Source organism: Pelophylax lessonae (genome assembly GCF_965119305.1).
Source record: "Pelophylax lessonae genome assembly, chromosome: 2".
Lineage (NCBI taxonomy): Eukaryota > Metazoa > Chordata > Amphibia > Anura > Ranidae > Pelophylax > Pelophylax lessonae.
Genome location: NC_138769.1, coordinates 587,871,719 through 587,893,764, shown reverse-complemented (window position 1 = coordinate 587,893,764; position 22,046 = coordinate 587,871,719). Strand labels below are relative to the sequence as shown.

The window sequence follows — 22,046 nt, the reverse complement described above, 5'->3', positions numbered from 1 at the left end:
ATCTTCACATTCCCATTTTCGCAGGACATCAGCGTTTTCTACGCTTTTCCGTAGAGGAGAACCACTATCAGTTTGTGGCGTTACCTTTCGGTCTCGCCACGGCTCCGCGGGTCTTCACAAAAGTGTTGGCCCCAATGTTGGCACTTCTGCGCCAAAGAGGTATATCGATTCTAGGTTACCTAGACGATCTTCTGCTTCATGCAGAGTCTCCTCAGACCTTGCTACAAAACATAGAAATTACTATGATTTCTTTACAGGAATTCGGGTGGCTGGTGAACCAGTAAAAGTCTTTTCTGGTTCCCACCCAGAGGCTCGAATATCTGGGTCTAATTCTAGACACAGTCAGGACAAGAGTGTTTCTTCCGGTAGGGAAACTTCGAAAGATTCAATCAGCAGTCCAGTTGTTACTGTCCAACAGCTGGTCTTCCCTTCGGACTTGCATGAGGGTTCTGGGGTTGATGGTGGCTTCATTCGAAGCAGTCCCATTTGCCCAGTCCCATACCCGAATTCTTCAGCAAGAGATTCTCCTCAGATGGAATCGGAATCCGGAATCCCTGGACAATCAGATACGGTTGAGCAAACAGACCAGAGAGTCTCTGGTTTGGTGGCTTCGGTCTCCAATGCTCAGCCAGGGAAAGGCATTTCTGCCAATATATTGGACGATAGTGACCACGGATGCCAGTCTATCCGGATGGGGAGGAATTCTCGGTCAATTATCTGCCCAGGGACTTTGGTCCCCGGAAGAATCCAGATTACCGATAAATGTATTGGAACTGAGAGCGATCAGACTTTGTCTGATTCACTGGACTGAGCAGCTCCAGGGCAGCCCGGTTCGGATCCAGTCGGACAATGCCACGGCCGTGGCTTATGTCAATCATCAGGGGGGCACCAAGAGTGTCCGAGCGGCCAAAGAAGTGGCTTGCATTCTTCGCTGGGCGGAACGATTTGTTCCAGCAATCTCTGCGGTGTTCATTCCGGGGGTGGAGAATTGGCAGGCAGATTATCTCAGCCGTCAGACCCTGGATCAGGGGGAATGGTCCCTCCATCCAGACGTTTTCCACCAGTTGTGCCTACGGTGGGGCACACCGGATGTGGATCTGTTGGCATCACGATTCAACAGGAAAGTTCAGAGATTCGTGGCTCGCTCCCGCGATCCTCTAGCAGAAACCGCAGACGCACTGATCGCCCCGTGGGGGCAATACCAGCTAATATATGCCTTCCCTCCTCTCGCGTTACTGCCAAGACTTCTTCGCAGGGTAGAGGAGGAAGGAATCCCAGTAATCCTGGTAGCTCCGGACTGGCCTCGTCGAGCTTGGTACGCCGACATGGTCAGACTGGTGGCGGACGTCCCATGGAGACTTCCTCTCAGGGAGGATCTACTGTCTCAGGGACCGATCTTCCATCCTGCTTTACGATCGCTGGCTTTAACGGCCTGGCTATTGAGACCCAGGTGCTGAAGGACAAAGGTTTGTCAGCTTCAGTTATTCCTACTCTAGTTGAAGCAAGGAAAGCGACTTCCAGAAAGATTTATCATCGCACATGGAAGTCCTACATTGCATGGTGTGAACCTTTGGGGTTCCGTCCTCGGTCTTATTCGATTAGTCGAATATTGGCTTTTCTGCAACAAGGGGTTGAGCAGAAACTGGCCTTGAGTACTATCAAGGGTCAGTTCTCAGCATTAGCCATCTTCTTTCAGAAGCCTTTGGCTACTCATTCCTTGGTGCGGAATTTCATCCAGGGGGTGCGACATCTGGCTCCGCCAGTGCACGCGCCGTTACCCCCCTGGGATCTTAATTTAGTGTTGTCGGTTCTTCAGAAACCTCCCTTTGAAGATATTAGGGAGATTCCTCTACCCACGTTGTCCCAGAAGGTGGCCTTCTTGGTGGCTATTACTTCTGCACGCAGGGTGTCAGAACTGGCCGCATTATCTTGTCGTTCACCATATCTGGTGGTTCATAGAGATAAGGTGGTTCTTCGTCCGAATCCATCCTTCTTACCAAAAGTAGTTTCAGAATTTCATCTGAATGAAGAAATTGTATTACCTTCCCTGTGTCCTAAGCCCAGTCATCCTCGGGAATTTGCTTTGCACTCCTTGGATGTGGTCCGGGCGATCAGGGTATACTTGAAAACGACAGACTCGTTTCGCAAGACGGATTCACTTTTTGTGATCCCAGATGGACCCAAAAAGGGGTTGCCTGCATCTGCCGCGACCATTTCCAGATGGATCAGACAGACGGTAGTGCAGGCTTATTCTATTAAGGGTCGGGAGCCCCCGTTCCCTGTTAAGGCGCACTCCACTCGGGCACTTAGTGCGTCATGGGCCTTTCGCCATCAGGCGTCAGTGGTCCAGGTGTGCAAGGCGGCTACCTGGTCGTCGGTGCATACCTTCTCTAAACATTATAAAGTTGATGTAATGGCATCGTCTGATGCCTCATTTGGCCGCAAGGTTTTGCAGGCCGCAATTTGAGGAGACCAGTGGTCTACCTCGAGGGTTTTTTTCCTTTGGAAAATTTTTTCTTTAGTCTCATTCTTTGTTTATAATGAGCCTTTAAAACTTCTAGTTTGGCACCGGTTGGGCCTACTAGATTGGATTTGATTTTGTCAATCCCACCCCTCATTTGTGGCACTGCTTCTGGATGTCCCAGCTCTTGAGAATCAAGAAGACTACGTCTGTCAATGAGCGATAGAGAAAAATGGATTTTTGTAAGAACTTACCGTAAAATCCTTTTCTCTTAAGCTCATTGACAGACGTAGTACCCGCCCCTCTATCATTGAGTGGGTTGGGTTAATTTCTCTGTACTGCTTTAAACAGAACTGATTCCCTGTAGCAGAGAGAGGGAGGATATACCCTCAGGGACTGCCCCCTAGGGTGGAGCCAGAACGTTTTGTCATTCTGCCTAGTCCTACTCCTGCGGAGACAACATAACCCAGCTCTTGAGAATCAAGAAGACTACGTCTGTCAATGAGCTTAAGAGAAAAGGATTTTACGGTAAGTTCTTACAAAAATCCATTTTTTTTTTTTTGTGATGGATTTTAATTTATGTATAGTTGTCACTGAGGCTTTATCAGTCAGGTCACCCTAAACTCCGGTCACCCTGACATGGCAGAGTGGGGTCACCCTGGCATGGCAGATTTGTCACCCTAAACTTCCGGTCACCCTGACATGGCAGAGTGGGGTCACCATGTGCTTCCTGTAAGGGGGTGTGGTATTTTGCACAATAGCTGACTAGCAAGCACGTATACCTGCTGTAGATCTATCAGCAGTGCAACGTGCTCACTAGACGGAACCCTGACACTTAAAAGTATCCCTACAAAAACTAGATTATTGAATCTAATTATAGTGGTATATAGTACCCTAACTAGACTGCATATCCCTTTCCTCACACTAAAAGAACGGCTCCATACAGCAGAAGATAATTGCAAAATGACACTGGAGCTTTACAAGCAATGCAGCAAACGTAACACAGCAGGAGAAACACAAATGCTTCCACTCTCTTCCAAAGTCTCTATCACAGTGCTAGAGGTTAGGCAGGGCTATGTTATATACTGTGGGGCGTATTCACTCATGATTGGCCTCTGGTCCCCGTAGTCACTCCAATCACGTTCCTAGCAGACTCCTGCCCCCTTACTGGCTTTTACTGACGTTTCTGGGCCACTCACTGGCTTTTAAAGCCCACTTCCTGTCCCATTGCATTTTGGGCAGTTCTAGTGACCGAATTCCGAACTTTTACCGCAAAAAATTCGGAATTCGGCCGAATTTCGAACACTCAATGTTCGGGTCGAACCGATGGTCGACCCGAACCGTTCAATCATCCCTAGCTATAACCTGCACACCTTTCTTTTTTAGTCTCCTAAGAAGAGTGAACATGCTTCCTATTAACTCTATCACCTAACCAGTTCAGGCTTTCCCTGTTCTTTGGATACATTGGTGTTTTCTTTGAGATGGCTTTGAGTTCAAGTTTAACCAGCCAGCTAAGAAGTGCCAGCTTTCAGTTTTAAGTATACTGGAGTTCTCTCTGAAATATTCTTGTGATTCCTGGTGGAGTTGTAAGGCTTAGCACAGTAACATTGTTCTGCTCCTAATCTGTGAAGGCTCACTGTTGTGATTAAACTAGTTGTAGCTTACTGGCAAAATGTAAAGAAGTTAAAATTCTTCTTTTGCAAATGTAACATGTAGGCTGGCCACATGGGCCCTCCTTTTATCTTGGTCTGTTTCAGTCTGGCACCCAGGCCTGGCTTGTGCCTGAACTGCTATTTTAAGTTTCCTGCTTTCTAATGATCATGATGAAAGCTTAGTGATCCATCACTGTGTAACCTTTCAGGAGCATCCTGAACTTTGAGTTCAAAATGATTATTCATCAGCTTGTGAAGCAATTGCCGTGTATCGTATGCAATGTTTACACTGTCCCATTAAGTATTGGGCTCATTTAAGATTCCGCCATCTTTTCGGCCCCACTCTAGAGAAAATGTATTCAGTTATGCCCAGTGACGTAAGGCGGAGCCAGTGATGCAAGATGTCCTATATAGAGTGAGGAGGAAAAGAACACTAAAGAATCGTAAGCGTGCCCAATACCTTAAGGGGACAGTGTAAAAAATTGCATATGACACACACAAATTGCTCCACAAGCAGCAGCTTTCATGCACATTGCCCCCAGTGGTGGTCTGAAGGAGATTTGCTATTGATCTGTGGTGAACCAGTGATTTTTAATTGGGTGATTTTTCAGCCTCTTAATAAAATAGTAATATTGAAAGCGCGATTTTCTTTTTTTCTATACTTGTCTTTGGATTTGCTGGAGTGTTTTCACTGTATTACTTTAACTGGTTTCTTAGTTTTGGTGTGTGGTGACGGGCTATGCAGCACAAGGTGGTTTTCACATCACAAAAGAAATGTAAAATGGAGAATTAGACTTGTATCGACACATTCACATGGACATGGTTGGTTGCAGAGTTATTTCATTTTTTTTATAAACATATGGTGGCTATAGTGCACTGCTGAATCACTTTTTTTATATACTTGATGTCAAAGTATGTGGCACACTTATGGCTTTGAACAGCAGAACATTTTTCATATTTTTATTTTGTCACATTGTTTTTGATGAGGTTGTGCACAAGCTTTATATTAGCTGATTTAGTATATTAGGTTAGTCTGTCTTATAGCCATCACTTCAGCCAGTGACATTTGTGAGTTATCAACATTGTCTTGTAGGGATGCTATTTGATGTAGCACAAAGCTAAGGTGGTTGAAACCAAGGACTATTTTTCTTTGTTTAAAAAAAAAAAAAACAAAAAAAAAAAAAACTGCTTTTTACCTTAATTTAATGGGGTCCTAAAAGCTTTGGCTTTCCAAATAAAGTGGTTTTGACAGAACACTGTGCAGGCCTACAAGTTGCATGATGAATACTTCTACTGTTAAGGCCACTCTCTCTATTAGGGCAGAGTATTAAGCATTGTGATCTGGTCTTCTGTATGTTTGCTTTGACAAATGCCAAATATTTTTTATTTTTTTTTTTATATATCCTTAGATTGCTTAAAATCAAATCAATCGGCAGACGATAGAGAAGATAACTTTTTTTTTTTTTTGTACGTGCCATAGGTCTGTAACTCATGAGCGACACCGCTCTCCTTTCTTTATACACTCCCTTTCTCTGGACTGTTTGCTACAACTGAGTCAGCGGTAGGGCTTATAGGGGGCTTGCATGTTTTTCTTTTTGCATTGCTCCTGTAGGCAGCAGTTTAACCCTAAGTTTACCTTAAGATGGGCCCCTCAATGGTATCGGAGAAAAGGTTTTTAGGTTTAGTACAAAATTGTGTTTTTAAGCAGATTTTACTTCATGATGCTCTGCTGTCTCAATTTGCTAATGTACTTGGTGTTTTTATCTTAAAAGCAGTTTTGCATTCTTGGGTCTATATGCAAGATGTAAAATTTTGTTGTGTGCCCAGTGTTAACTTGCACATGTAAGGGAAAAGGATAAAGACCCTAATATAGATTTTATATATATATATATATATATATATATATATATATATATATATATATATATATATATATATATATATATATATATATATATATATATATATATAATGTGTGTGTATCCAATTTTTTTTTTTTTTTTATAACCCCAAATAAAAAATGTAAATGCAGCTTACCAATTTGGATACTGGGTGGGCCATATCTATCACCTGTATTTAGTGCCTACACTCTAGATGAAGCAACAGACAACCCATGGGCAGCAGCATTGTGTGAGGGAGGTGGGTATTAGATGTGCTAGCAGATTTATAGAAAAACCGTTTAAGTACTGAGTGCTAAAGGCACAGATGACTAATGGATTGGTGAAGGGACCAGAGCAAACCTGTGCAGCTGTCTTAATGCACCTGGAGTGCATTTGCTTGGCACCCACAGTGGTCTCTGTATGAGGGCTTAATGATATCAAAATGGTCTATGGAAGGTAAAGTGTCAGCAGTTTATTTCCAAAATCTAAAAATGGATAAAAGCAAGATTACGGTACAAAACCAACAATACCACTTTATCAAAGCCCTGAAAAATGAAGAATCTGCATGAGGAAACCGCATGGAACGCAAGCTTGATCAGTTGTGGTGACTTCGCGTTTAACACACATGCACTTTATCAAGTCACAGGGATAGAGGCAACTGACATATTTAAACTAATTTTAACCCAATGGAGGGGTAGGTAGTAGGCAGAGCTATGCAGATCTGGATGTCACTTTAACCCATCATTGCTCAGGGCTACCATCAGTTGGTTGAGTACAAGTTCTATCTAGTCATAATTATGCCAAATGATGCAATATCAAATCTCATCAATTGCAAATTAAAATATTCTTGTGGGACTCAACTAAATATGAATATCTGTGTGTATGTATGTGTATTTATATATAGGGTGGTGTGTGTGTGTGTGTGTGTGTGTGTGTGTGTGTGTGTATATGTGTGTATATACTCTCTGACACATCTGCATTATTATAATTGTCCGCTAGCAATTAGTGTTTTAGGACATCCAAGGAAATGGTGGAGATAAATAACATGTCAGAGGTAACTTTAAACAATATTGTGAATCTCTAAATCTTCAAACCATGTGGTGATAACCAAATTTCTAAATCCAAAAAGTAGGGATGCACCGAATGTTCGGCGGCCGAAATTATTCGGCCGAAAATAGCCAAAAAAGCACTTTCGGTGTTCGGCCGAATAAGTAAATAGGCCGAATAAATTTTGCCGAACAATGACGTTTTTAATGGCGCGGATGGTGGGTCGGTAAGCCCAGATTGCGGGTCCCCGACCGGCGACCCGCCATCCCCGAGCATCACTGTAAACATAGCCGGAGGCACTACAGGAAGCAGTGCGGATGCTTCCTGTATAGCCGCTTAGCGCCGCCTTCTGTCACAGGCGGAGTGATACCAAATGTACTCCGCCTCCGCCTGTGACAGGGCACAGGAGCCATACAGCAAACATCGACTCTGCAGATGGGAGGGAGGGAGGACAGAGGACACGGGAGGACAGAGGACACGGGAGGACAGAGGACGAAAAAATTGGCAAAATAAATGGAAAAAATGCGAAACACCGCGTTCGGTATTCGGCCTTCGACCAAGTATTTCATTATTCGGCTTCGGCCAAGAATTTCATTTCGGTGCATCACTACCAAAAAGTCTCCCTCTTGCATAGGAGAGAGATCCTTTCATGGTCAAGTGAGCCCTTTTGGGCGGCCTCAATTGCCATAACCTCCAAACAACCAATCCGCTTAAAATGGACCTGAAGAAAATGGTGGTGAACACTATGTTCAGCGTGCCCTTTCTGGATGAGTCTACGGTGCTCTCCTACCCGTTTTCGTAAGTTGTGGGTGGTACGCCCTACATAGAATAAGTTGCAGGGGCACCTTAAGACGTAACACTCTGTAGAACAGGTGATGAATTGTTTAATGTGGAAAATATTACCATTGCCGTCTGATATTGGATTGCCCGTTTGTAATGAATTAGCACGTAAGGCAACCCCTTTTCCTACAATGAAACACACCTATCCTATTATAGTAAGATCTAATGTCCCTAGTGTGCCTCTTTGCAACTGGCTGTAACCTGCTCGGAGCTATGACATTCTTTATTTTCTGTGCTCTTCTGAAGGTAACTTGTGTAATATCCTATTACTAATAGGTGGTAAAACAGGGGTTAATCTTTGATCTAACTGGTGGTAAAACAGGGGTTAATCTTTGATCTAACTGAAGAATATTGTAATGTTTCCGGGGGATCGATCTGCCGATGCAGGCGGATTGCAGCTCTGTCTCTGCGCTGTGTGAGGAGACAGAGCTATCAGGTCCCCGCTGTTCTCTATGGGGGGGGGGGGGGGAATCGGATGGGAACGGACCGTCTGTCCGTTCTCATCCGATCCGCTGGACGGGTGGAAAATGGGGTTTCCATCCGTCCAGATTTATCGGGCCGAATGTCAGCAGACAGGTCTCCGCTAACATCCGATGCCCCATAGAGATGCATGGGGCAGCTGTTCATATCTGCCTGAAAATGGACAGGCGAATCTGAATGGTCCGCCTGTGTGAAAGGGGCCTAAGTGAAAATGTCCAAATTGGGCCCAATTAGCCATTTTCCCTCCCTGGTGGTCATGTGACTCGTTTGTGTTACAAGGTCTCAGGTGTGAATGCAGAGCAGGCATGTTAAATTTGGTGTTATCGCGCTCTCTCACTGGAAGTTCAACATGACACCTCATGGCAAAACTCTGAGGATCTGAAAAAAAGAATTGTTTATCTACATAAAGATGGACTAGGTTATATGATTGCCAAGAGCCTGAAACTGGGCTGCAGAACTCTCATTCATGTGTTCTAACACTTAATCATTTATTGGCTGTTTGAAAACCTAGCCTATTTCTCTATGGATATTTCTTTCAAAGGGATAAAACCTAGCTTATTTGCATCTATGCACTTTAATGGTTTTGTTTGCTTCCTAACAGGCTAGGATAAAAGCCATCAACACATTCTTTGCAAAGAATGGATATCGAGCAGTGGACTCCAGTGTGTATACTCAGCCTGTTCAGACTCAAGCACAGTTTGCCTCTCCTCTATTTATGCAGCCTGTATATAGTCCTCAACAGTATTCACTTTATAACCTTGTGCCTCAAACATGGTCTCCAAGCCCAGCACCTTACTTTGAAACACCGCTGGTAAGCAGCTCCGTTGGAGCAAACAATTTTTTTATTTTTTTTAATTCTCTGGTAGTCTTCATTTGTGGCCCAGTGATGACAACTTGCGCCTGGAGGGAAGAAAGGTTAACATCCATACACAAGAGGTTTCTTAATTTTTATTATTTTTTACATGTATACAGCTCTCAGAGACCTGGATAATCATTACTGGCCCCTGACGGCAACTTTTTGCTCTGTCTATGAATGTTGAACCTTCCCTGTGATTGCAAGATTATGAGATCTGAGGGCCCATTGTGCACATTAAAAATCTTATTTTCTGTTAATTGTGATCCTGCCCCCGAAGCCCAGGCAGCAAGCTAGCAACCACATGAATCACATTACCAAGTGTTTTATGTCCTGGGTCCCTTTTGGGGTTCAAACATTATTTCTCTTACGTCCTCCGACAGTCGCCGCCCATTCACACAGTCTTCACTTATGGGGTATTGACTTAATCTCAACAGGAGTTTCTAGGCATAAGACTTGTAAAAGAACAATAAATCTACATAGTCACACCCATGGGGGCTGTCCTTCTAGTCCAATACCCCCCTGCAATAGCCATCCCAATTCAGTTTTTCTTCTGCCTAGCTTCAGGAGTGGATAGGCTTCCCTGTGCTGAGGCTACAGCCTCAGCCTTTCTTTTTCTTTGTTTATTTTCAAAAGATGTCATTTTTTTCATTACATTGCTAGCTGTTTATTTTACCAGCACTAGTGAGTGGATCTTTGGATGAAGACGGCGTTTGCGGAGCTGGGAATCGGACTGACCGTCCTGGTTCTCCGGGAGAGGGTCAGATGGAATCCCTGCTGCCATCGAGCGTTTCGCAGGCTAGGTGTTCGCCCTGGCCTCGCAAATGACCCATCCCTGTCCATCAGGGATGCAGCCTTGTGAGGTGGCTACCTCACTGGACACAGCATAGGTTCGTCCGTGCACTACTAGTGTCCTGCGTTTGGGCTGGCGGCACTCCCCTGCCATTTGAGGGTGGGCGGTTTCCCGCTTGATATGAAGCACCCCACGCCATCGGGTGCAGGTAAGTACATTCTGTGTGGGGCCTCTGTCTGGGGTCGGCAGTCCTGTGTGTCTGTGCATTTTGGGCTCCCCGGTCCCTGTGGGGGTTTTTTATTCTCTCACAGCAGCGATGTGTGGGGGTTTGGGGGTCCCTCTCCTAATGTCACTTGTGGGCAGCATGTCTGGCTTCACTGTGGGCACTCATACAGCATGCTATGTAGTGTATTTTCGCGCCTTACGGCGCCATCTTGTGTGTGGCAAACGATCGTTCAGAGCACATGTTGGCGGCCATCTTGCTGAAGCCTCTCATTAGTTTCTATAGGCATCTATTTTCCCTTGGCCTGCAGCCTAGTTCCGCCTCCAGCGGTGACATCACTTCCTTCTTTCTCACAGAGCCAATTGAAGTAGCTGGTAACACTGTGGGTTTCTGTCCTGCTGTTCCTTTCCTATCCTGCCTTGTGCAATCTTCCTGGTCAGTTTTTGTCCCTGCGGGGGGTCTGTGTTTTACAGTCTCGATAGCGGTGTGCTGTGGGAGTCCGCAGCGCTCTTAAAAGGCCAGTTCAAAAAAACAGACTTTTTATTTCTGTTTTGGAATCCTAGGACAGCAAATTCCCTCCAGCCTTGGTGGGGGTTTCAGGGTCCTCTGAATCCTCTAACCAGACTAATTTGGTGGTTATTGTGGCAACTTTGGTGTCAAAAATGGATGTGCTGATGTCTGAACTTGCTGCTAGGAAAAGGCCTAGGATTTCCTTTTCGTCTGATTCTGAGTGCGACATGGTTGCTGTAGGTAGCGTGGCCCTTTCGGGGTCTCGCTCCTCTCAGGACCCGCAAGAGTTTGAGGGGGAGGCGAAGGTCGCAGGGTGGAGGAACCCGAGGAATGCGCAGCTATGGATGAGTTGATCCTAGCAGTGAAGGAAACACTACATTTAGAGGATGAGCCCAATCCTCCGGGCATTGTCATCTTTTGGTACACACAGGACCCGCAAGACGGCGCAGGTTTTTCCTTGCCCCGCCATAAGGTGAATGAGCTATGGCGTAATTTAAAACACACCTTTGTGGTGCCAAAGAAGTTTCAACTTCTCTACCCTTTTGCGGCTACTACGGCTGCGCGCTGGTGTGCCTCCTCAAGTGGATCACACGGTGTCCAGGTTGAACAAAGCAACTCTGCTCCCCGCCGAGGACTCCCCGTTGCTTACGGATCCTACTGATAGGAGACTGGAGTCTCTTGCCCGACATTCCCACATGGTGGCGGGTTCCATGCTCAAACCTATTTTTGCCTCTGTAATGGTGGCTCAGGCTGTGGCGGATTGGACCAAGGTGCTCAAACGCAGCCTCGTGGCCGACTCTTCCCCTCCCACTACGGTCGAGATGGTGGATCAGATTTATGGTGGGGTCATGTATTTGTGCGATGTGGCTCTTAATGAGACCCCTTTGGCGATCCACCTGTCCAGTGTAGCTGTGGTTAACCGTCGCTTAATCTGGTTGAAATGCTGGACGGCTGACCAAAAATCCAGGAAGACGGTGGCTGACATCCCCTATGCGGGGGTCTCACCTTTTTGGAGTATCCTTGGACGAATTGGTTAAAGGAGTCACTGGGGGTAAGAGCACTTTGCTGCCCCAGAATCCTAAGGGCAAGTTTTTCCGCGGTAAGCGGGGCCCATCCTTTAAACCTGACCAAGGGTCCTTTCGTGCTATTAAGGTGCAGAACAAGGGTAAACCCTTTCAGGGCCAAGGTAGTCAGAAGAAGCCCTAGTTTGGCAAGCAAAAATCCGGCCAGGCCGGTGCGGCGGCTCAGTCCCTGAAGGGGCGCCCTCACCCACTACAGGGGAGGGGGGACGTTTGCGCGGTTTCCTACAACCTTGGCTGCTCCAAATCACGGACAGGTGGGTTCAGGAAATAATTCGGTCAGGGTACAAGATCGAATTTCTTTCACGGCAGACAGATTCTTTCCCTCAAATCTTCACTTGACCCCGGGGCGGTTACAGGACCTACATCAGGCGGTGTAAGATCTTCTCGCTCAGGGGGTGATTGTCCCGGTGCCTCATCGGGACAGGTTTCGGGGTTTTTATTCAAATCTGTTCACTGTGCCCAGAAAGGAGGGCAAAGTGCGTCCGATTCTGGACTTAAAAGCGCTGAACCGCTTAGTGCGCGTTCGAAAGTTCCGCATGGAATCACTCCGCTCGGTGGTGGCCTCCCTGAATCCGGGGGAGTTCCTGGCCTCTATAGACCTGAAGGATGCGTATCTACACATACCCATTTTCGAGGGGCATCAGAGGTACCTCCGATTCGCTATCGCGGAGGAACATTACCAGTTTGTGGCGATACCTTTCGGTCTCGCTTCGGCTCCAAGGGTCTTTACCAAAGTCTTGGCGCCTGTTCTGGGCCTTTTGCGGGCACAGGGCATTGCGCTCTTGGGTTATCTGGACGATCTCCTGTTAAGATCGAGTGCCAGTGAGAGCCTGCTGCGCGATCTGTCCACTACGGTCCAGACGCTTCAGGAGTTCGGTTGGACAATCAACATTCAGAAGTCGACCTTGTCGCCTTTGGTTCGTCTCCCGTATCTGGGAATGGTTCTGGCTCTAGCAAAGGTGTTCTTACCGGAGGACAAGCTTCGGATCCTACAGAACGAGGTCAGGTCCCTCAGGGACAACAAATCCTCGTTGCTCAGGACCTTTTATGCGGTCTCTGGGGTTAATGGCGTCGGCCTTCGAGGCGATACCGTTTGCACAATTTCACACGCGCTCTCTTCAAGCGGAAATCCTCGCCAGGTGGGACAGGCTACCTCCGTCTTTGGACCTGAGTGTCTCTCAGAATTGATCTCTTGTGGTGGCTTCAGTCCCTGGCAGTGTCAGACGGAAAATCCTTCCCGGCCACTTCTGTGGACGGTAATGACCACGGATGCCAGCCTGTCGGGCTGGGGTGGCGTTCTGGGCAACCTGTCTGCCCAGGGCACTTGGTCGGAGGAGGAATCCTCCCTTCTGATAAACACATTGGAATTGAGAGTGATCAGGCTGTGCCTGATCCATTGGTCGGATCGTCTTCAGGGCCGTCCTGTACGGTGCAGACGGACAATGCCACTGCGGTGGCTTACATCAACCACCAAGGGGGCACCAGGAGTGCCCAGGAAGTGACCAGTATTCTGTCTTGGGCCGAGACTCATGTCCCGGCGATATCGGCGGTTCACATTCCGGGTGTGGAATTGGCAGGCCGACTATCTGAGCCGCCAGACCCTGGACCAGGGGGAATGGTTCCTACACCCAGAGGTGTTTTCAGATGCTGTATGCGAAGTGGGGATCCCCTGATGTGGATCTGTTCGCTTCTCGGCTAAACCACAAGGTGGAAAGGTTTGTGGCAAGAACGCGCTATCCTCTGGCAGACGCCTCGGATGCGCTGGTGATGCCTTGGCATCAGTATCGACTGATCTATGCCTTTCCTCTGATTTAATTGTTGTACAGATTCTTTCGCAGGTTGGCTTCGGAACAATCACGGGTGATTCTGGTGGCGCCGGACTGGCCTTGCCGGTCCTGGTACGCGGACATCGTTCACCTGGCCGTAGAGCCTCCGTGGCGGCTGCCAATGCGAGAAGATCTGCTGTCCCAGGGACCGATCTTCCATCCTGCTTTACAGTCGCTGGCTTTAACGGCCTGGCTGTTGAGAGCCAGGTCCTGAGACAGAGGTCTCTCCTCAGAGGTCATAACTACTTTGATCAAGGCTAGAAAAGCCTCTTCTGGTAAGATTTATTACCGTACAGGGAAAGCGTATTTTGCCTGGTGGGAGTCCAGGGGGTTTCTCTCCTCGTGCCTTTTCGGTGGCGAAGGTGTTGACTTTCCTCCAGACTGGTGTGGACCAGCGTCTTGCGTTGGCCACGATTAAGGGCCAGGTCTCTGCACTGGCTGTTCTTTTCCAGCGCCCTGTGGCATCTAATTCCTTTATTTGCACCTTTATTCAAGGTGTGCGTCACCTGGCTCCCCCTAGAAGGGAGCCCTTACCTCCATGGGACTTGAACTTGCTTCTGTCCGTGTTGCAGCGTTCCCCTTTTGAAAATATCAGGGAACTTTCGTTACCCATGCTATCTAAGAAGGTTGCGTTCCTGGTAGCGATCACTTCTGCTCGCAGAGTGTCGGAGTTGGCTGCGTTGTCCTGCCACTCCCCTTACCTGGTGGTTCATAGGGATAAGGTGGTCTTGCGACCTAATCCGTCCTTTTTGTCAAAGGTGGTTTTGGAATTCCACCTGAATGAGGACATTGGTTTGCCTTCGCTTTGTGGGAATCCTAAGGATCCAAAGGAGGTTGCCTTGCATTCGTTGGATGTTGTCCGGGCAATCGGTTTACCTGTCGTCGAATCAATCCTTTTCGAAAATCGGATTCTCTTTTTGTCTTTCCTGAGGGACCTCGGAAGGGTATGGCTGCGTCTGCATCAACCATTGCCAAATGGTTTAGACAGACCATTGTACAGGCCTATTCGTTGCGGGAACGGGTTCCTCCCTTCCCTGTCAAGGCGCACTCTACCAGGTCGATGAGTATGTCCTGGGCCTATCGGCATCAGGCTTCGGTGGCCCAGGTGTGCAAGGCTGTCGCTGCACACTTTCTCAAAATTGATGTTCTGGCATCAGCTGATGCATCCTTTGGCCGCAAAGTTCTTTGTGCGGCAGTTCCATAGGGAACCCTGCTTTTGTACGGGTTCCTAGCTGTTTGGGGTTGTTTTCCCCTTGGTTATTTGTTTTCCTGGGTTGTTGCTCATGTTGAGCCCATTTTTGTTACCCAGAAGGTTACCTCCTTGTACATGTAAGGTTCCTTTCTCTGATGTGGGTACTGCGTTGCTTTTCTGGCGGTTGCGTTGCCCACCCCTCATGTCTACACTGCTTTGGGACATCCCCATAAGTGAAGACTGTGTGAATGGGCGGCGACTGTCGGAGGACGTAAGAGAAAACGGAATTTTTGTAAAATCTTACCGTAAAATTCCTTTCTGAGTCCCCCGCCCCTCTTTTTGGGGTCTTTTTGTACACTTTCCCTGCTTGCGACCAATCTGAATTGGGATGGCTATTGCAGGGGAGAATTGGACTAGGACAGCCCCCATGGGTGTGACTATGTAGATTTATTCTTTTACAAGTCTTATGCCTAGAAACTCCTATGGAGATGAAGTCAATACCCCATAAGTGAAGACTGTGTGAATGGGCGGCGATTGTCGGAGGACTCGGGGAAAGGAATTTTACGGTAAGATTTTACAAAAATTCAGTTTTGAAGCTGTGGTGTGTTGCTTTAACCACTTCCATCCACTATATATGCATATGTCCTCAAATGGGAGTGGTGCTATCCAGTTCATTGCAGCAGCCATGATCCTGGTATTTTTTAGACCAGGTGATAGGCTTTCTAGTAAGTGATCAGAGCAGCTCTGCAGCCGCCCCAATTTACTCTTACTGGTGATGACAAGGGTTCCCGCCCCTAATAAAACCCCAGATCACTCCATAGAGGAAGAGGACCTATAGTGACCCATGCTATCATAAGGGGTGATGTTAATTCCTTGTCGCATTAATAAAAAAAAAAAATGGCTGTTGTGAAAATAAAGAATATTTGTATTTCATCACGAAGTGCCATATGACAGTTTTGGCCCCTATTATGGATGTGCACAGCTCTAAAACTAGAGGATCGGTCTTATACCAGTGCTGTTTCCAGTCTTGGGTTGTTTTAATTCTTAAGGCTACAAAGAATTTACTTTGCACCTGTTTATGAAGTATTTCTCCATGGAGGTTTGAAGCGTTCTGAAAGTTTTCTCCCCCAAGTGCTTATTAGCCTTGTATCCATTTAGGATTTTGTTCAGAAGTAATCTATTCCAACTGTGTATCCAACAGTTTCTAGGCCTTAAAGTGGTTGGAAACTCACTTATTTACAGTACCTATAGGTAAGCCCTATTAAAGGCTTACCTGTAGGTAAAAGTTAAATCTATCTTTGCATCATTTAGGAGATATTTACATTTTCTCTTGCATCCTCTTGTACAGTTGCTGCCCACTCAATCAATCTGCACGTCTGGGTATTGGCCTTCTTCACAGGAGTAAGCTAGGCAGAAGATTTAGTTAGAATATTCACAAAAACTTTGTATAGACACACCTACAGGGGGCTGTCCCTATGGTCAATACCCCCAGCTAGCTTCATTCCCAATTCAGTTTGCTGCTGCCTAGCTTAGGAGTAGGCTGGCTTTTCCCTGGCTGGGGCTGCGTTCTCAGCTTTTTTCTAATTTTTGTTTTCTCTCTAGAAAAGTATTTTTTCTTTTAAAAAATAGCTTTTTATTTGTTCCTGCACTTAGTCGGACTTCGGAAGACTACAGCGTTTGCGGACCTGGTAATCTTAACTGGTTTTTCTAGAGCCTTATGGAATCCCAGCCTGCCATCGAGCGTTAGGTTATTGGTATGCCCAGGCCTCGCAAACGACTGTCCATGACCTCCGGGTCGAGCCTGCGAAGTTGCTATCTTCGCCGGGATGTCTTAACTGCGGTACGCCCGCGTGTTGCTAGCGTCTCCTTCGGCAGAAGGCACCCCCACTCAGGGTGGGAGGCTTCCTGTCAGAGCGGGACCCACGTTTTCACTGGACCGGTGAGTACCATGCTACCCCTCTGTCTCTGGCATTGTCTGTCGAGTGTGTATGTGGGCCCTCTGTTTTATGGGGATGGCAGCTCGGTATGGGTTCTGTGATGTCCCCCTCATGTCTGTAGGTCCCTGCGAGGCGCTGTGGCGGTTCCACCACTGTATGAGGGGTGGCGGGGGTCTCCTATGTCCCTTAGGTGCTTGTGCAACTATTTGGGGAACAGTACATGGTGTGCGGGGGCCGCAATAGGTGTGGGCAGGCTGTTTGGCCTCATAGTGAGGGCAGCAGCCATTTTCTACTATGCTTTTGGTGCCGATCGGGCGCAGTCTTTAGTGTGGGCAAAATGTCCTTATGTGGACAGTGGCCATTTTCCCAGAGCTTTTCCCATAGACTTGTATTGGCAACCATTTTTTTGTGGCTCAGGGCTGTTTCTGCCTCTAGAGGCGTGAGGTCACTTCCTCTTTCTTCACCTTCAGATCGTTCAGCAGCGTGGGGCAAGTATAGCACACTGGGGTGCTTTTATTGTGTTCCCTGGCCTGCGTTCCTGCTAGCATTCATTTTTGCAGTTTCCTGTAGCACAGGACTTGCTCTCCATTTGCGGTGGGGACCGCGGGAATCACTGATTTAAAGGGCCAGCGTCATTTAAATTGAGATTGCTATTGCTATTATGGAGTCCCACGATAGCAAATTCCCCCCAGATCTGTTAGAGGTTTCAGGTACTCCTGATTCCTCTGCTATAGTCTCACTTACTGCTGCACTTGCGACTTTAGCGTCAAAAGTGGATTTGTTGATGTCTGACCGGGCTTCTAAGAAAAGGCCTATGCCCTCTCAGTCTTCTGATTCAGAGCCTGATTTGGTTGCCACGGACAGCGTACCCCCTGAAGGGTCTCAGTCTGATGCGGAGGAGGAGGATTCCTTCTCCGGATTAGCACGGGACTGCGCTGATGTGTCCGCGCTCATTAGCTCTGTTAAATACACTTTAAATTTGGATGATGAGCTCCACCTGTTGGGTAAGCGGTCTTCCTTTGGGACCCGCAAAGCCCTAAAATCTGGTCAGGTTTTTCCTTGTCCCGAAGAGTTTCACGAAACCGTGAATGAACAATGGTGCCACTTAAAACGTAATTTTGTGGTGCCAAGGAAATTTCAGTACAGTTATCCCTTTGCAGATCCTGTGGATTCTCGCTGGACTGTGGCTCCTAAGGTGGACCACACTGTGTCCAGGTTAAGTAAGGCCACTTTAATGCCCGTGGAGGATTCTCCGGTGTTTAAAGACCCGACAGATAGGCAGGTGGAAACTCTTTCCCGCCACATCTAGTAGCGGGTTCCTTGCTGAAACCTGTGTTTGCTTCGGTAATGGTCTCTCAGGCTGTTGTGGAGTGGGCCAAGGCGCTTAAGCGCACTCTTGATTGCTGACTCCGCCTCTCCTGCTGCTCTGGAGATGGTGGATCAAATGGGTCAGGCTGTTTTATACCTGTGTGACGCGGCCTTAGATGAGGCCCCTTTAGTCGCGCGACTTTCAGCGGTCGCAGTTGCGATTTGTCGCATTGTTTGGTTAAAAAGCTGGTCGGCCGACCAGTCTTCCAAGAAGAGTGTCTGACATCCCTTATGCGTGGAGTCATCTTTTTTGGGGACTCTCTGGATGAACTGGTCAAGGGGATCACTGGGGGCAAGAGCACTCTGTTGCCCCAGGTGGCCAGGGGAAAATCATTCCGTGGCAAGCGGGGTCCCTCCTTTAAACCAAACCAGGGGTCCTTTCGTGCCTTTAAGGCACAAGACAAAGGTAAGTCCTTCAAGGCCTCTAGTGGCCAGAAGAAGCCTTGGGCGGGCAAGTCAAAAGCCGCCCACACTGGCACATCGGCTCAGTCCGCCTCGGCCTGAAGGGGCGCCCTCACCCGTTTCAGGGGTGGGGGGACGTCTGCGCTGTTTTCCAGAACCTTGGCTGGCCAAGATTCAGTACAGGTGGGTTCAAGAACTCATTCGGTCAGGGTACAAGATCGAGTTTCGATCTCGCCCAGCAGACTAATTCTTTCCCTCAAATCCTCATTTAACCCCTGATCGTTTCCAATATCTCCATCGGGCGGTTCAGGATCTCCTCGCCCAAGGGGTGGTTGTCCCGGTTCCACAGCGGGACAGGTTTTGGGTTTTTTACTCGAATCTGTTCAGTGCCCAGAAAGGAGGGAAAGGTGTGTCCGATTCTGGACTTGAAGTTTCCAAACCGCTTTGTGCGGGTTCAGAAGTTTCGAATGGAGTCCCTCCGGTCGGTAGTGGCATCCCTGAGTCCAGGCAATTTCCTGGCTTCCATCGACCTCAAGGATGCGTATCTATACAGTGCCTTGCGAAGTATTCGGCCCCCTTGAACGTTTCGACCTTTTACCACATTTCAGGCTTCAAACCTAAGATATAAAACTGTAATTTTTTTGTGAAGAATCAACAAGTGGGACACAATCAATTGGATATTTCAAACTTTTTTAACAAACTGAAAAATTGGGCGTGGAAAATTATTCAGCCCCCTTAAGTTAATACTTTGTAGCGCCACCTTTTGCTGCGATTACAGCTGTAAGTCGCTTGAGGTATGTCTCTATCAGTTTTGCACATCTAGAGACTGAAATTTTTGCCCATTCCTCCTTGCAAAATAGCTCGAGCTCAGTGAGGTGAGATGGAGAGCGTTTGTGAACAGCAGTTTTCAGTTCTTTCCACAGATTCTCAATTGGATTCAGGTCTGGAATTTGGCTCTGCCATTCTAACACCTGGATATGTTTATTTGTGAACCATTCCATTGTAGATTTTGCTTTGTTTTGGATCATTGTCTTGTTGGTCCCAGTCTCAGGTCTTTTGCAGACTCCATCAGGTTTTCTTCCAGAATGGTCCTGTGTTTGGCTCCATCCATCTTCCCATCAATTTTAACCATCTTCTCTGTCCCTGCTGAAGAAAATCAGGCCCAAGCCATGATGCTGCCACCACCATGTTTGACAGTGGGGATGGTGTGTTCAGGGTGATGAGCTGTGTTGCTTTTATGCCAAACATAACATTTTGCATTGTTGCCAAAAAGTTTGATTTTGGTTTCATCTGACCAGAGCACCTTCTTCCACATGTTTGGTGTGTCTCCCAGATGGCTTGTGGCAAACTTTAAATGACACTTTTTATGTTTTATGGATATCTTTAAGAAATGGCTTTCTTCTTGCCACTCTTTCACAAAGGCCAGATTTGTGCAGTATACGACTGATTGTTGTCCTATGGACAGAGTCTCCCACCTCAGCTGTAGATCTCTGCTCCCGGTGAAGAAGTGGAAATCACGAAACTCGTCGGGGCCTGACCAGGCGGTGTAACCAGTCTAACGTCAGAGGAGTTCGGGATACCCGGAAGGCGCGAGGTCCACGGCGTGGAGCCTGGGCACCATCTCCCGAAGGGTACCCCTCTAACGATTACTGTGATATGCGATTGATGATATACAGAAAATGTGAGCGTGTTACCTATTTTATATTGAATAAAGCTTTTAAAAAAAAACGGTATCACGCTATTGGGATTGTGCTTTTCTCTCCATATGCTGCCGAGCTTCTATTGTCTGTGTTGGTGTGATGCCCGGTGTGGATAACTCGGACCAGTGACCAACTTTATAAGCTTGATTGCTCAAACACGAAAGTGGGTTGGGCCACAGCATCTTGGAGCACGGTGGTGGTGGTGACCCTTTTGAGAAATACACCTTTATATCCAGTCATCCCAGGAGATGTATTGAAGGAGCATGGACTGATTTATGCCACTATGATCATTTCCTGCTGCTAGTGTGACATCTGTGGAACAGTTGGACTTTGTGCGGTCCTATCAGTTGTATTTTTATACAATATTTTTATGGCACTTTCTTTTTGTTAAGTTTGCGCTACTGGTATATTTAGAGGTATTGTTGAATATCTGCTGTTTATCCATTGTAGATCTCTGCAGTTCATCCAGAGTTATCATGGGCCTCTTGGCTGCATCTCTGATCCGTCTTCTCCTTGTATGAGCTAAGTTTAGAGGGACGGCCAGGTCTTCGTACATTTGCAGTGGTCTGATACTCCTTTCATTTCATTATTATCGCTTGCACAGTGCTCCTTGGGATGTTTAAAGCTTGGGAAATCTTTTTGTATCCAAATCCGGCTTTAAATTTCTCCAACAGTATCTCGGACCTGCCTGGTGTGTTCCTTGTTCTTCATGATGCTCTCTGCGCTTTAAACAGACCTCTGAGACTATCACAGTGCAGGTGCATTTATACAGAGACTTGATTACACACAGTTGGATTCTATTTATCATCATTAGTCATTTAGGTCAACATTGGTTCATTCAGAGATCCTCACTGAACGTCTGGAGACAGTTTGCTGCACTGAAAGTAAAAGGGCTGAATAATTTTGCACGCCCAATTTTTCAGTTTTTTATTTGTTAAAGTTTGAAATATCCAATAAATTTCATTCCACTTCATGATTGTGTCCCACTTGTTGTTGGTTCTTCACAAAAAATTAGTTTTATCTTTGTTTGAAGCCTGAAATGTGACAAAAGGTCGCAAAGTTCAAGGGGGCCGAATACTTTCGCAAGGCACACATCCCTATTTACAAGGGTCATCAGAGGTACCGCAGATTTGCGATAGCGGAGGAGCATTATCAGTTTGTGGCTTTGCCTTTCGGCCTCGCTTCGGCTCCAAGGGTTTTTACCAAAGTTTTGGCTCCTGTTCTAGTCTTGTTGCGGGTACAGGGGATTGCCATCCTCGGTTACCTGGACGATCTCCTATTAACGTCGAACTCCAGTGCCACTCTGTTGGCCAATCTGTTGATCACGGTTCAAACGCTCCAGGAGTTTGAGTGGACCATCAATTTTCAGAAGTCTACTTTGACCCCTTCTGTTCGCCTCCCTTACCTGGGGATGATTCTGGACTCCGCCCAGACAAAGGTCTTTCGGAGGACAAGCTCCAGATCCTGCAGGACGAGGTCAGGTCCCTCAGGGACAACAAGTTCTCCTCACTTCGGACCTGCATGTGGTCCCTGGGCTTGATGGTGTCGGCTTTCGAGGCGATCCCATTTGCACAGTTTCACACAAGATCTCTAAAAGCGGAGATTCTGGTCCGGTGGGACAGACCTCCTCAGTCTTTGGAAAGGATTCCTTTGAGCCCCCAAGTCAGATCGGATCTCCTGTGATGGCTCCAGTCTCTGGCTCTGAAGGAAGGTAAGTCCTTTTGTCCGTTGCTGTGGACTGTGGTCACCACAGATGCCAGCCTTTTGGGCTGGGGTGGAGTTCTGGGCAAGGTGTCTACC

The 22,046-nt window shown here is 47.2% G+C and overlaps 1 protein-coding gene across 1 annotated transcript in view; it reads left to right on the top strand.

Annotated features, from left to right (window-relative positions):
- LARP4 (La ribonucleoprotein 4) overlaps nucleotides 1-22,046 on the top strand; it is a 178,147-nt gene that overhangs the window by 72,240 nt on the left and 83,861 nt on the right. The window contains exon 9 of the mRNA XM_082247084.1: nucleotides 8,962-9,171. Coding sequence (XP_082103210.1) covers nucleotides 8,962-9,171 — 210 coding nt within the window. The remainder of the gene's footprint in view (nucleotides 1-8,961; nucleotides 9,172-22,046) is intronic.